The sequence below is a fragment of the Vigna angularis genome, chromosome 9, assembly GCF_016808095.1.
Source record: "Vigna angularis cultivar LongXiaoDou No.4 chromosome 9, ASM1680809v1, whole genome shotgun sequence".
In the NCBI taxonomy this organism is placed as follows: Eukaryota; Viridiplantae; Streptophyta; class Magnoliopsida; order Fabales; family Fabaceae; genus Vigna; species Vigna angularis.
Genome location: NC_068978.1, coordinates 31,204,639 through 31,218,244, shown reverse-complemented (window position 1 = coordinate 31,218,244; position 13,606 = coordinate 31,204,639). Strand labels below are relative to the sequence as shown.

The following is a 13,606-nucleotide window of genomic DNA, read 5'->3' as shown; positions in this document are numbered from 1 at the left end:
TCTTTTTATTCAGTGTAAAAAATACTTACACTAATACAACTAGGATGAATACAATTATTTTGACATCCAACAAAGTTTTACAAACATTTACATTTACTATTTTACCCTTCAATTTTATTTTCTTTATAAATATAAAAGTTAATTTTTTTCATAACCAAAATACCCCTGTTTTCAACTATGCAAATGATGTAAAATAAAAAAAAACGTTTAATATTATGACATTAGATGTATTACCTTACATGAATACACTTAATCATTATGTTTCTCGTCATAGCACCTACTAACATTAAACTATTTTTAACATTCAGACAGAGAGACAATAAATACACAAAAACAAACAACATTTATTTTCTCTCAGACACGTAGACGTTACACATGCACGAACTCAAAATTATCTTTTTTCTCACCCACACATGTACCATTATAACATTACATATGTCTCACATGCACATATATTTAAAATATGGACTCTTCTCACATGCACATTAAACATCCTTGGTCTATTTACATAATATACACACTTATAACATTACTCAGCTTATCTATTACTCATTAAATGCAACCATCATTACTCATTGAATTAAAATTAAATTAGTTAAGAAGTAAAATTTAAGTTCAATTTAATTTTTATAAAACTAATCTATAAAATTATATTTGTATTTACTTATTTATTATAAATTGGTTTTATACTAGTTGATTTAAATTTTCTAACAAAAATTAATATAAAAATTAAGTTTTAACTCGATGATAATTCATGTTTTTATTTGTAATTGTAAGAACACAAATTTTGATTTTTGAGGATCACCCTCAACCACATAAATAAAAGGAAATTTTCAAACATCTTATGTCAAAAATTCTCGGCACACCCTACATTTCACAGACACATCCTTAGACGATTCAAATGCCTTCTGAACAGTCAAAAGAAGCACATAAACAAAATGGTATTAATAGAAGATTTAACCCTAATTATTTTCTATTTTTGATGTACAAATTAAACAAATTCCAAAGTATTTAACTTTTTTCTCCCCATTTGTTCCAATTGCCCCTTAAACTCATAAAAGTTTAGCCCTAAATATTCGGTCCGTGAATGCATGTTTGTCATATCCTTCCAAAGCCTAACCCACAGTTTCATCTTTTAAACCCTGTGATTACTGTGAGCCCAGCTAAGCCAATCTCACCCTATAAATTTGCAGTTGAACTCTCACACTCCTTAGTGGCCACACACACACATTACACAGATCTACCCATGTCACTGGATCTGTGATTTTCTTAGACATTGGTGTCATCACCAACAATTGTACCTATCAGTATCCAAATACACATCAAATCTAGTCACATTCTTTTTCAACCCTTTCACTCCTCAATTCACATCACACACAACAACCATGGAGATTGATAGCAGGTTTTTGAGCACTGGCCTCCTCCTGGTTGCCACAATCCTTGTGGCAAAACTCATTTCAGCCTTCATAGTGCCCAAATCCAGGAAGAGGGTACCCCCAGTTGTGAAGGGGTGGCCCTTGATTGGAGGGCTTGTCCGTTTCCTCAAAGGTCCAATCTTTATGCTCCGTGAGGAGTACCCTAAGCTTGGGGGTGTCTTCACCCTCAAACTCTTCCACAAGAACATCACCTTCCTCATTGGCCCTGAGGTATCCGCACACTTCTTCAAGGCTCCAGAGACTGATCTCAGCCAGCAAGAGGTGTACCAATTCAATGTGCCAACTTTTGGACCTGGGGTGGTCTTTGATGTTGACTACTCTGTGAGACAGGAACAGTTCAGGTTCTTCACTGAGGCTCTTAGGGTCAACAAGCTCAAGAGCTATGTCAATCAGATGGTTGCAGAAGCAGAGGTATGCTTGTGTTGGTGCTATTCATGTTGGTGTTTGTTTGGTTCTTTTCTTTTGTTGTTGTTGGTGATTGATCTAGTATGATGGTTTCTCACGTTGATGGGTAATCGTTCTCTGTTCTTGGATTTAATCATTGCAATCGGGAATTTGTTGGGCTATTTTATTCTCACGTTGATGGTGTCTGTCTTCCTCCATGGTTCTCTAGATGCTTACGCTTTCATCCCTCGGTCTACACTATGTCAAAATTCGACACCTGAAGGGTTGGATTGATTTTGGATATTTACAAAATTCAAAGACCAAAAGTGATGTTTTAAAATTTTGGAATAAAAGCCCTTTATTGTAAATTTTATTTTGATGATGAAGACAATTAACCCTTTTGTTTTCTTTGATTTTTATGGGGAGTAATGATAGATTGGGGGACTGGAAAAAAAATCGTCATCCCCTTAGAAATTTGCCAGTTGTGAGGCTGATATGCTTAGATACCTTGCTTTTGTTATTGGCTTTTGTTCTTCAATTGACCCTCTTTTGTTGTTACTTAATGTATTACGTGTTTGGGCATTCAATTCAACGATTTGGTGGTCAATGGCAACACCTGTCATGATCAGTGTGTTCTGCAGGGCGTTGCCCATTCCAACTTTAATGCAAGAATAATTAACTGAACAGCCTTATCCAACTCCATGGGATCTAATACAAGGTGGTTTTGAAATAGAGTGAAAAGAGTGGCAATATAAATCTTACAAGAATATGTAGTAAAATTTAACGATTTCGTTATTTATAACGTATGTGCATACCTTTTTTTTTCCACACGAGAATGGACCATTGAATTGTCAACAAAGCTTCATGCTACTTGAGTTCATTCTGATAATAAACTGGAGAAGCTCTTCATTTTCATTTGGACTTCACTATGGTGAAATGGCATCAAACCTGACAGTTTTCATTGTCTCATTATGTTGTTTGTTAACATTAAACTCCTACCTTGTAATTTTTCTTTGCTGTTTAACAATTGGATATTGAAGAGTGTTCTATCCCAAACACAAACTCAATTTGCAGGACTATTTCTCAAAGTGGGGACCAAGTGGTGAGGTTGATTTGAAGTATGAGCTTGAGCATCTTATTATCTTGACAGCCAGTAGATGTCTCTTGGGACGTGAAGTTCGGGACAAGCTCTTTGATGATGTCTCTGCACTGTTCCATGATCTTGATAATGGGATGCTTCCAATCAGTGTGCTCTTCCCATACCTGCCTATCCCAGCTCACAAGCGCCGTGATCAGGCACGCACGAAGCTAGCTAATATCTTTGCTACCATCATAGCTTCTCGCAAGAGTGCCAGCAAATCAGAAGATGACATGCTGCAGTGCTTCATCGACTCAAAATACAAAGATGGCCGCCCAACAACTGAAGCTGAAGTGACTGGACTCCTCATTGCTGCTCTTTTTGCTGGTCAACACACAAGTTCAATTACCTCCACTTGGACTGGTGCATATCTGCTGTGTAACAACAAGTACCTTTCAGCTGTGCAGGAGGAGCAAAAGCAGTTGATGGAAAAGCATGGGGACAGAGTTGATCATGATGTTTTGGCTGAAATGGATGTGTTGTATAGGTGCATCAAAGAAGCCTTGAGACTCCACCCTCCTCTGATCATGCTGCTGAGAAGCTCGCACAGTGATTTTAGTGTCACAACACGAGAGGGGAAAGAGTATGACATTCCCAAAGGCCATATAATTGCTACATCACCTGCTTTTGCTAACAGGCTTGGTCACATTTTCAAGGACCCTGACAGGTATGATCCTGACCGATTTTCTGTCGGGAGGGAAGAGGACAAGGTGGCTGGTGCATTCTCATACATTTCGTTTGGAGGGGGTAGACATGGATGCCTTGGGGAGCCATTTGCATATCTTCAGATTAAAGCAATATGGACTCATCTGCTAAGGAATTTTGAACTGGAGTTGGTGTCACCTTTTCCTGAGATAGACTGGAATGCCATGGTTGTGGGAGTTAAGGGAAAAGTGATGGTCCGATATAAGCGGAAGGTGCTTTCAGTTAATCAATAGGATTAATGTTTCATTTTCATGGATGATTTTATTGTAAGCAGTTACTGTTAGTCTTTCCTGGTTCAGCTTCTGTCCAAGTTCACTCTCTATTTTGGCAATGGATATCTAGAATCTTTGATTTTGATTTTATTTTGTTATGTGATAAGTGATTGTAACCTGTTTTGGTTTGTGTATTGGAGGCTACTAGTTACTTGGGTTCAAGTGAAATGGTTGAACTAAAATGCTGCATGGGATATTTTGGCGCTGTACCATCCTGAAATATTCTGATCAAACTTCCTCACTTTATGAAATTTGATCAAATTGGATCCATTTAAAAGCTGGGGGAATCTTTCTCCCCCCAAACAATTTTGATTTGTATGCTCTTATTTCTTAGATTCATAACTATCAACCAACCAAACTAGCCTTATTTAAAAGGATGCAGACTCATTTTAACCCCTCTCCTAGAGTTAAGGATGTCAAACTGCTATTTGTTATCAATTCATATGTTTGATAATAAACAAGCCTCTTGTTTACGAGAAAATGGAAATGTAACAGTTAGTGTGCAATCATGAACAATGATGTAATACAGAAAAGGTGATTCCATCAATATAATTCTCAATTTACTAAAAGAGTAGATCAGTAACACGGTAGAAGTTGAAGGCAGTGAATATTAGGACAGCAACCCCCACTATAGTAGAACTGCTTCTCCAAGGGTCTCTGAAGTAAACCCACCTCAATGTCCCCATTGCCCATTTCCAATCATTGTTGTAGTGTTCATTAACATCTTCCATGATCTGGTGGTAGCATGTTGAATTTGTCACCATATGTTTGCAAAGATCATTAACCAGATTTGCCAGTTCTTGATCACTCCCCAGTTCATGGACAATAATTTCTTTCTCAACCAGCAACTCTGCATCATCTTTGGTGTGAATAAGAGAGTCAATCAGAGAAACATAGTTGCAGATGTAAGGTTCTTCAGGATAGTGACACTGCTCAAATGCTATTAGGTTCCTCAGAACACACTCTGTTGTGTGGTCTACTTTCAACTGGGGGATCAGAAACCGAGCTTTGAACAACTTGCAGCATGGCAAACAACCCAAGCAAAGAAACCAGCTGAAGAATCGTTTCTTCTCAAACTTGACATCAAGTAAGGATCTGTCTTGAGCCATGTCAAAGCTTATCCCAGCCTCATTCAACTTTGTTGCAGTCCTTAGTACACACTCCTTAAGATTATAGTTTTTCTGAATGCTCAGGTTCTTTGGGAGATAGGAATTTCGAATTAGATCAGTGAAATGCAGTGATTTCTCCCACTTTCTTTGCTCGAACTTGTTTTCTGAAGATTGTTCATGAGGATAATAAGATCCAAAGTACTCATGAGCAAGGTTAATAAATCTAGCGTGGCTTTTGACATTGCTTGGGACAACATTATCATATAGTTTTTCCAACACTATCATTGGAAGCTGGTTCTCAAGCAGCATCAAGTCACACTGGATACTTTTTCCAATACAACCTTGAGTTATTAGATAGTCCTCCTTGTGTTCCCATTTTCTTGATTGTCTCAGAAACAGCTCCATGATGAACACAGCATCCAACAACATTATCTCCACAAATTGCTCCTTGCTGATATCAGGGAATTTCTTTTGGTAACAACGGCGTAGGTTTTTCTCTTCTAGTTCAAGTAAGGCTTTGTACTGCAGCAAATCAAGCTTGCTCATTTGGCTTAGGCGTGCCCAAAAGAAATGAAAATATCTTTGTTTCTGCTCATGCATTTCCTCTAGTTGAGCATTCTTATGGTGGACAGGGCCAATTGAGACCAACAGAGGAGTGTAGGCCACCACTTTCACCTTCAAAAGACTAGTTGGTACCTTGTAGATACAACATTCTGGCCACAGTGCAGGCTCCATCACTTCTGGAATGTTAATTATGTGTTGGATGTGATGTTCAATAGAAGTCTCCATGAGACCTCTTTTTTCTGGTCCTGTTCAGCAAACATACCAGCCGTCAGACAAATCCTGTTTTCATTTTCAAATTTTCAGGATTTGGAAAATTTGTTTGTTTTAACCTCTTATTGTCCATTTTCAAAATAGCAAGCACCAAAAAGATTCTAGAATCTTCTAGAGACTTCTGAGAAATAAATAAAAGGTTTATCTTCACAACAACCTAGCAAATTTGGATTCCATGTTGAGTTTTTTATATTGTCCCTATGCTGAGTTTTCAAAATATATTGATGGACAATGATTATGATGTTTCAAAATATATTAAGAACTCTTTTAATATATCAACATCATTTCATTTTGAAGGCTTAGCAGAGGAATAGTATCAAAAACTCAGTGAAGAATGGACTCCAAGTTAAAAAGGGTTCATAGTTTGGATTTCTACTGTTTACCTTTTCAAAACGTTTAAAAAATGACCAAACTTCTTTCTTAAGTAGTACTCTTACTATGTAGAGACATGAACATCAAAATTCCTACAAATGACCTATTTTCATGAGAAATGAATCATGTTAAAGACAAACCAATATTTACCATTCTTGGGGAATATATATTCAAATCCATACTCTCAAGTATAATAAAGATGTATTTAATACAAAGCAGTAAAAAGACATATACACTGCAGATGTGCCTCTTCAAAATAAGATAACTGACTTTGAAAAAGAAAAGGTCAGATTCCACTGATACACAAAGGATCCATCCATCTTCATGTACAGACATAAAGTGAAGATATTTTTCAGCAAACAAATGGCTTTTCCCCTTTGGCTAAAAGCATTCTTGCTTTGTATAAGATAAAGTTAGAATTTTTAAATATCAACTACAAACAGAAGAAGGACTAGAAAGCACAGGGAAAGAGAATCACTTGTAAAGTGACATTTACAACATCTCAAACAAATAAGCAACAAAACCAAAATGAAAAACCAGAAGTAGAACAGAAAAAGATGAGGTGAAGAGCATAGAAACTAGAATCTGGACAGAAGATCATGACAGTTATAGAGTGAAAAACTGATGAAATAATGGCCTAAATCAGAATTAGTGATTGAAAAAATTTAACTGCTACAACGATCCAATAGTAGGTATTATCTTATCACAAACTTCTGTTAATAAATGCACAATGTATGAACCTGAAAGACTGTTTACTCTAACAATTTCTCAGTTCCAAGCTCCAGGATCTTCACTTCTGAACTCTCTCTTTTCTCAGTCTCTTTCTGGTTTGTTCTTGAACTTTTGGTGTGCTTTGTAGATGTAGTGAATGAAAAATCAACTAGTCAAAGCAAATACAGTGCCAAAGGAAAAGATAAATTCTAGACTAGAACAGTTTTGTTTGTTAATGTTTGGTGGTTTTGATGATAAAATGAATTATTGGAAGGCTGGAAATAGTTTTTACATTCATGAAATTTGTACTATTTGTACAACTTTGTCAGGTTATGATAAATAGTAATTCAATGATCAATTATTCAATGGAGATATTGAAGGATCAAGAAATTAACTGCATGAACATATTGGTAGCTCAGATTTTCATTTCTTTGTTTTTTGTTGCACTGATTGAGTTTTATAACACTTGGGTAGGTGAGCAATAATGTGTTTGCATCTGCTTTTTCAGTATCATTAAACTTCCTATCTTGCAGTATTTTCAAAACAAAAGAACTTTTTAATTAATTAGTGTAGTCACTTCAATTTAAGATCATTTTTAGATTTCTTAATTTTTTTTTTAAAAAAATTAGTTTTTTAAATTGAGAAAAAAAATGGTTAAACAAAATTAGATTTTTTTTTCTAATTTAGAAAAGGTCTATGATTACTGTGTTAGTTTCATTTATTTCATGACAAGTTTCATTCACCCTTATGATGGGGATAGTGTACAGTTGAATTTTTAATCTCTTACTGAAAAAATGTTTTATTTGAAACATATATACACATTTTTTAATTTATGTTCTTAAACCATAAAAAGACGAAGAAAATATCATTGCACCTGCCAAACTAAAAACGACTTTTTAAAAATAATTTCACAAAAATACTTTTTTCTAATTAATGATGAAAATACATTTTTAATATGTATTTTAGTACGTGTTATTACTATTAAATTTTGTAGTAATTTTTTAAATAGTAACTTATTCTAATAAATATAACACTTAATATTCGTCTCTGTATATTTCACTAGTATAAATAGTAAAGATAAATTTACACTATTATTAAAAAGGAAAAAAAATAGATAACTTGTGCTCTATAAGTGATTTTAGGAATGCTATTATATTATAGAAGAAAAATTAAAATAACCACAAAGAAATATGTTATAGAGTAAATAGAAAATAAAAGTTGTAAGAACTAAATCTTATACTATTATTTAAAGATTAAATTTATCTTTAGATTTCTGAATTATTGAATAATTTTTAGATAAGTATCTAATGGATTATTTTTAATTGGGTTTAAGTACGGCTACATATTATTATGCATGTCAACATAAAATTCAATTTAAAGTTTTATATTTAAATTAATTATTTTCATATTATATTTAAGTAATACAACATTTAATAATGCAGCCCTACTGAATTTGATAAAATTTATAACAAACTATTCCATTTAATACTATGCATTTAAACAGGTGAAACATTTTACCCCACCTTCATGTCAACGTCATATCCTCTTCAACCTAATTTCTATTAATCAACAATCATTCATGACATGAGGTATATTTTCTTCAACTATTTATACAATTTCTTAATATATATATATATATATATATATATATATATATATATATATATATATATAATTTATTGGTTAAGTATTCAAAAAACTTTATATTTTTTAACGGGAATTTGACTGTTTATTTTCTTAGTGTTAATTGAATTATGGATTACTATCTTGTTATATTATTTTACTTCCATGTCTTTATATGTTAAAAAAACATAAACTTATATAATTATTGTAAATTAAATTAACAAAAAATATTTATTATTTTATAGTAACCATAATATTGTTTTATATAAATTACAAAACTTCGAAATTCTTAATAAGTGAAGGCAATAAAATAAGATGATAGGATAACGATTATGTCATCCAATTAATAAAAATATTAATTGTCAAAGTAGGATATTAAAAAATATTTAATAAAAATTCAATTAAAAATACATAATATTTTTAAAATTTTAAAACTTAAAACTTAATTTAGTCCAAATTTAATGATTAAAATCATAAAATTAAATGTAAAAGAGATTTGAATTTAAAGAAATTTCATTCCAATAACTTTTTTATATAAAAAATTTGACTCGATCCTTCAATTTTTGTGTGTATGATATACTATTGGCCGAATCTGATACTATTTTTAATTTAGTTAAATAAAATGTGGTTGGTGTGAATAATTTATAAAAAAAATAAAAATTGATCAATTATTTTTCTTTTTCAAAAATATATATTGGCAGCCATAACAAAATGTGATTGACAATAATTGATAACAGCCTTATATTAATTAAAAGACAAAATGTTAATGGATGACATTTCGGAGAAGAGAGTGGAGTATGTAATTGAAAAAGAAATTTCTTGGAACAACGTAAAAACATGACAATTATTTTGTGTACCATCAATGTCGTAAGATTGTTATTGGCAGATACTTTTATAGAAAGAAGAAGAAATGAAATGAACTCCAGAATTTTTGTGATATAATTGAATATTGATATTTTTTCATCATCTAGAAAAGAAATTTTTATCGAAATCAATATCGATTAACATGGTAATAATATCTATCAAGACAGTGAGATTGAAACTATTAAATAAAGATTTTTCTGAAAGGAATTATAATATTATTTATTAAAAGATATATTGTAAAAGTATATTAGTAATTGTACCGTAGGGGTTGGACGACCTTATATAATAGTTCACACCAAGTAAACCGAACGACTCTGGAGAAGAGGAAACAGCTAAGCAACGAAGGAATGTGGTTGGACCTGCAGATAAGACCGAACGACTATAATAAGAGACATCCGGCCTTATTTGATAGACAAGTTTCTCTATAAGGATTAAGGTAAATGGTAATTAAGGGTATTGGACTGAGATTGAGCCGAGATTAAGGTTTCACTAATCTCAAGCCATGCCAAAAGCTATAAATATACGTCAAAGGTAAGAGGAGATAGGTGATCGCATTTATTGTGTATTTAATATCATTGCACTGAACTTTCGTACGGATAATTTGCTTGCTGACTTAAGCATCGAAAAACCTTTGGCAAGTATCCATCCGGACGGTGAAGTGAAGACGAAGACGAGAAGTAGTAGCTACCGGACAACATTAAAGGAGAAATTGTGTAGGTTTAAAGTGACTCGACCTCATACCCAAAACAGTACTGAAAGATATCTCCTCTAATGTGTTTTCCTAAGTCTCTTTATAAATTGGACTAGACTTTGTTTTGAAATTTTTTGTTATTATAATATTCTTTTTGATAATGTAATCTCCTCCTGTTATCTTCTAGATAATCCAATGTCTTCAGGGTATATTTGATTGTTGTGGAGATTTAAACATATTTGAGAAGATATTTGCTAGATTAAAAAAGATTTAGCAATATTATATTTTGATATTTATTGATATAGTTAAATAAGATAATTATTTAACAAAATCAAATAAAATATCTTAAGATATATTTTCCCTAATTATCTTTTATCATAAACATTTATCTATTGTCAAAGCTTTTTTTGTAGAAAAATAGAGAAAATCGCAAGGTTCAACTTTTTTTGTCTGTTCCCTCTTCTTGACTTAGCTAATTTTTTTTTCCTTTTTTCATGCTTTTCTTGCCTTCTTCATGCAATGTTGGCTTGACTTCTTGTGGTCTTGATTATTTTCTATTCTTGGATTTATCTTTAAGGTGTCATGAAACTTTAACCAATTTATTTCCACACCTTAATAAGCTCAATTTAGCTGCAGCTACACTAACACACCTTAAAATATTCAAAGAACATTTATTCAATTAAAAAACTATTTTTATCATGTTTTTGTATCTCATGCTCAATAAACTAAATTATAACAAATTCTAATTAAAATATTATTTTAAAATATAAAAATTAATTAAGAATTCAATGTTAAAGGCTAAATGAGAGCATAAATATGCACTCATCACCAAGTGGTCATGAAATTAGACTTAACGGTCATACGACGTAGTGATATTCCCTTATGCTAAACAACTTAAGGTAAAGTGTGATTACTTCCAATTGGACTGCTAATTATGAACCCACACCAAAATCTATAAATATAGTATGAGGTGAGGATATAAGTGATTTTGCATTTATTGTACCATCAAAGTAGGTTCTGTAAATAACCTTCAAACATATCGGAAGAATAACACAAATGAATGTAAAGACGAACATTTAAATCCTTTTACAACCTATAAGACATGTACCATTAACCTCGAACACCTGAAACAATGCTAATGGTGAACTTAAGGACGATCGTTTTTGCTTCTAATTTCCTTTTATTCAAAAGGAAGTTCTAAATCATACTGAATAATCTTGATATTCAACAATTCAATCTTTTTTTTCGGTGTAGCCCAATGTCATTTCTAAGTTTGGTTTCCATCAATTATTCTTCAACTTCATCAAAAAATTTCATTTGATATGCAACTGGCCAAATTGAGACAAGATTAGAAATACTTATTTTAGTGTAACATTTTTAATTGAGCCTAGACTTTTTTACATTAGATCTAGTATATTGACGCATTTGTGTCAAACCTATTGAAATTTTGCGCAAAAATTTGCGTAAATTCACGTTGCGCGTTTTTCATTTGACAAAAATTTACATGAATATATTTCGGACCAAAAAAATCCAAAATAACTGACATAAAAAAAGGTTTTCGCTGTATTAGTAATCAGCACTAATATTTATTTATTAAAAAAAAATTAAAAGTAGTTTTACACTTTTAACTTTTATTAAAAAAATATTATTTTAGATCGTATTAGAGCCAGTTAATTTTAACAATGTCATAATTGACACTAATATTAAAAAAAGCTAATTTTATATGTTTTGTTATAGTGTATACGGAAAATACAAGAAGTTTTCTTACCATTTTATATTTAATTTCATATATATATATATATATATATATATATATATATATATATATAATAAGATTTAAACATAAACTTTTTTACTAAATATGAATAATTATCACTTTTGAGTTTAAAGTCTCTACCTAGCACCTAACCGTTATATTTTTATTAGAAGTTAACAAAATTGTTAACAAAACATTAAAAAAATATCAATAATTTGGTAGGGACTGGTTCAAGATGGAAATTCTTCATATATATGTCCTATCAATTCCATTTAAGTTATTTTTTCCATCATATATAAGTTCTTTACGTAATTTTTTATTTGATCAATACCTTTCATCCATTTCTACTTTATTAGCATATAGATTATTTTAGTGTAAATGTTCACCAACTTCATCAAAAGTTGAAAGATTTATGTGGTGCAAATGTAAGATGGGTAATGCATCCTGTAAAGCAAAAAATAATGGATCAACTTTGGAAAATAGAAAAAGCTACAAAAGTTAAAACCTGAGATTTTAATTAAAGATTGTGACACTTCCACTCATAAAAAGCAACAACATTTTGGACTATTAGCTGTGTGTATCAACAACTTTTGTTTTTGTCCGTGAATAAAATGGTAACGATACTTTGACAACATTTTTTTACAATATTTTAACATCATTTACGTGTTATTTTGTGATTGGTCCAAAACTATTTCATAATCAATAATAATAATTATAAACACTAACATGGACCAATCACAAAATGACACATAAATGGTGTTAAAATGTTATCAAAAAAATGTTGTAAAAGTATAATTATCCGTGAATAAAATGGATTTAAATTCACTTGTATAAATTACCCAATTTTTATTTGATAAAAACATTATCCGCTTTTTTTTACTGTTAGGCTAAACTAAACTTTGAACAACTAATTACTAATTATTTCAGTATTACCTAACTGTTTTATTATTAGCTAAGTAAAGTCTATGATAGAGAATTAAAACAATGCTCTTTTACAAAATGAATATATAAGGTAGAAGAGAAGAGGAGAAGAAAGCAAAAAAAATAGATATAATAATAAGTTATGGCGATGGAGAAAGAAGAAATAGATAGAAAGAAAATTAGACTAAAACATATAAAAAATGAGTCAAAACAACTCATATAAAAATAGTCCAAGCATGTACATTTCCAAAATATGCACAAGCATTTCTAACAATGTCACTGGTTAAAAATTTAAGGTGAATTAGAAATCTTACTTAAAAAAATAGTATAATAAATAATGTACATAAATAAAAAGATAAATTTATTATTCTAAGATTTTGATAATATTTGTTAGACACATAAATAAAACGAGTTTATAGTTGAAATTTCATCGTACACAAATTAGTTTTATAAGATTAAAATAGACTTAATTTATTTCTTAAAAAAATATTAGATTAAAATTTAATTTTATCGAGATTTGTTATTTGATTATTTGTTTTATTATATTATCGATTATCGAAGATTTGCTTCGCTATAAAATTATCATTGAACTACTTATTAATGTTAATATGATTTCACACCCTCGATATTTATATATAAAAGAATATATATCTTACTTTATTTCAAACGAGTTTTGCAAAGTGAATTTGGTTTTAATTAATATTCTTAAAAACTTAATAATCTCTTATATTAATTCATTTACAAGTTATTTGTCCTGAATTCCGAATATCTCTTCTCGAAAAAACCTATA

The 13,606-nt window shown here is 31.0% G+C and overlaps 2 protein-coding genes across 3 annotated transcripts; one reads left to right on the top strand and one right to left on the bottom strand.

Annotated features, from left to right (window-relative positions):
* Nucleotides 1-1,124: 1,124 nt before the first annotated feature.
* LOC108347419 (obtusifoliol 14-alpha demethylase) lies at nucleotides 1,125-4,131 on the top strand. Its single transcript, XM_017586641.2, has 2 exons — nucleotides 1,125-1,847; nucleotides 2,895-4,131. The coding sequence occupies exons 1-2, from the start codon at nucleotides 1,386-1,388 to the stop codon at nucleotides 3,894-3,896; spliced, it is 1,464 nt and encodes a 487-aa protein (XP_017442130.2). The 5' UTR covers nucleotides 1,125-1,385; the 3' UTR covers nucleotides 3,897-4,131.
* A 37-nt stretch (nucleotides 4,132-4,168) lies between these two features.
* On the bottom strand, nucleotides 4,169-7,258 carry LOC108346807 (UPF0481 protein At3g47200). 2 transcript variants are annotated; one of them, XM_052868506.1, is made up of 2 exons: nucleotides 6,991-7,258; nucleotides 4,169-5,853 (listed from the first exon to the last, which is right to left on the bottom strand). In XM_052868506.1, exon 2 carries the CDS (start codon nucleotides 5,831-5,833, stop codon nucleotides 4,499-4,501), a length of 1,335 nt encoding a protein of 444 aa, XP_052724466.1. In that variant the 5' UTR covers nucleotides 5,834-5,853; nucleotides 6,991-7,258; the 3' UTR covers nucleotides 4,169-4,498. The 2 variants fall into 2 exon arrangements, with proteins under 2 accessions (XP_052724466.1, XP_017441343.2); XM_017585854.2 differs by having other exon boundaries at nucleotides 7,007-7,258.
* Nucleotides 7,259-13,606: the final 6,348 nt, after the last annotated feature.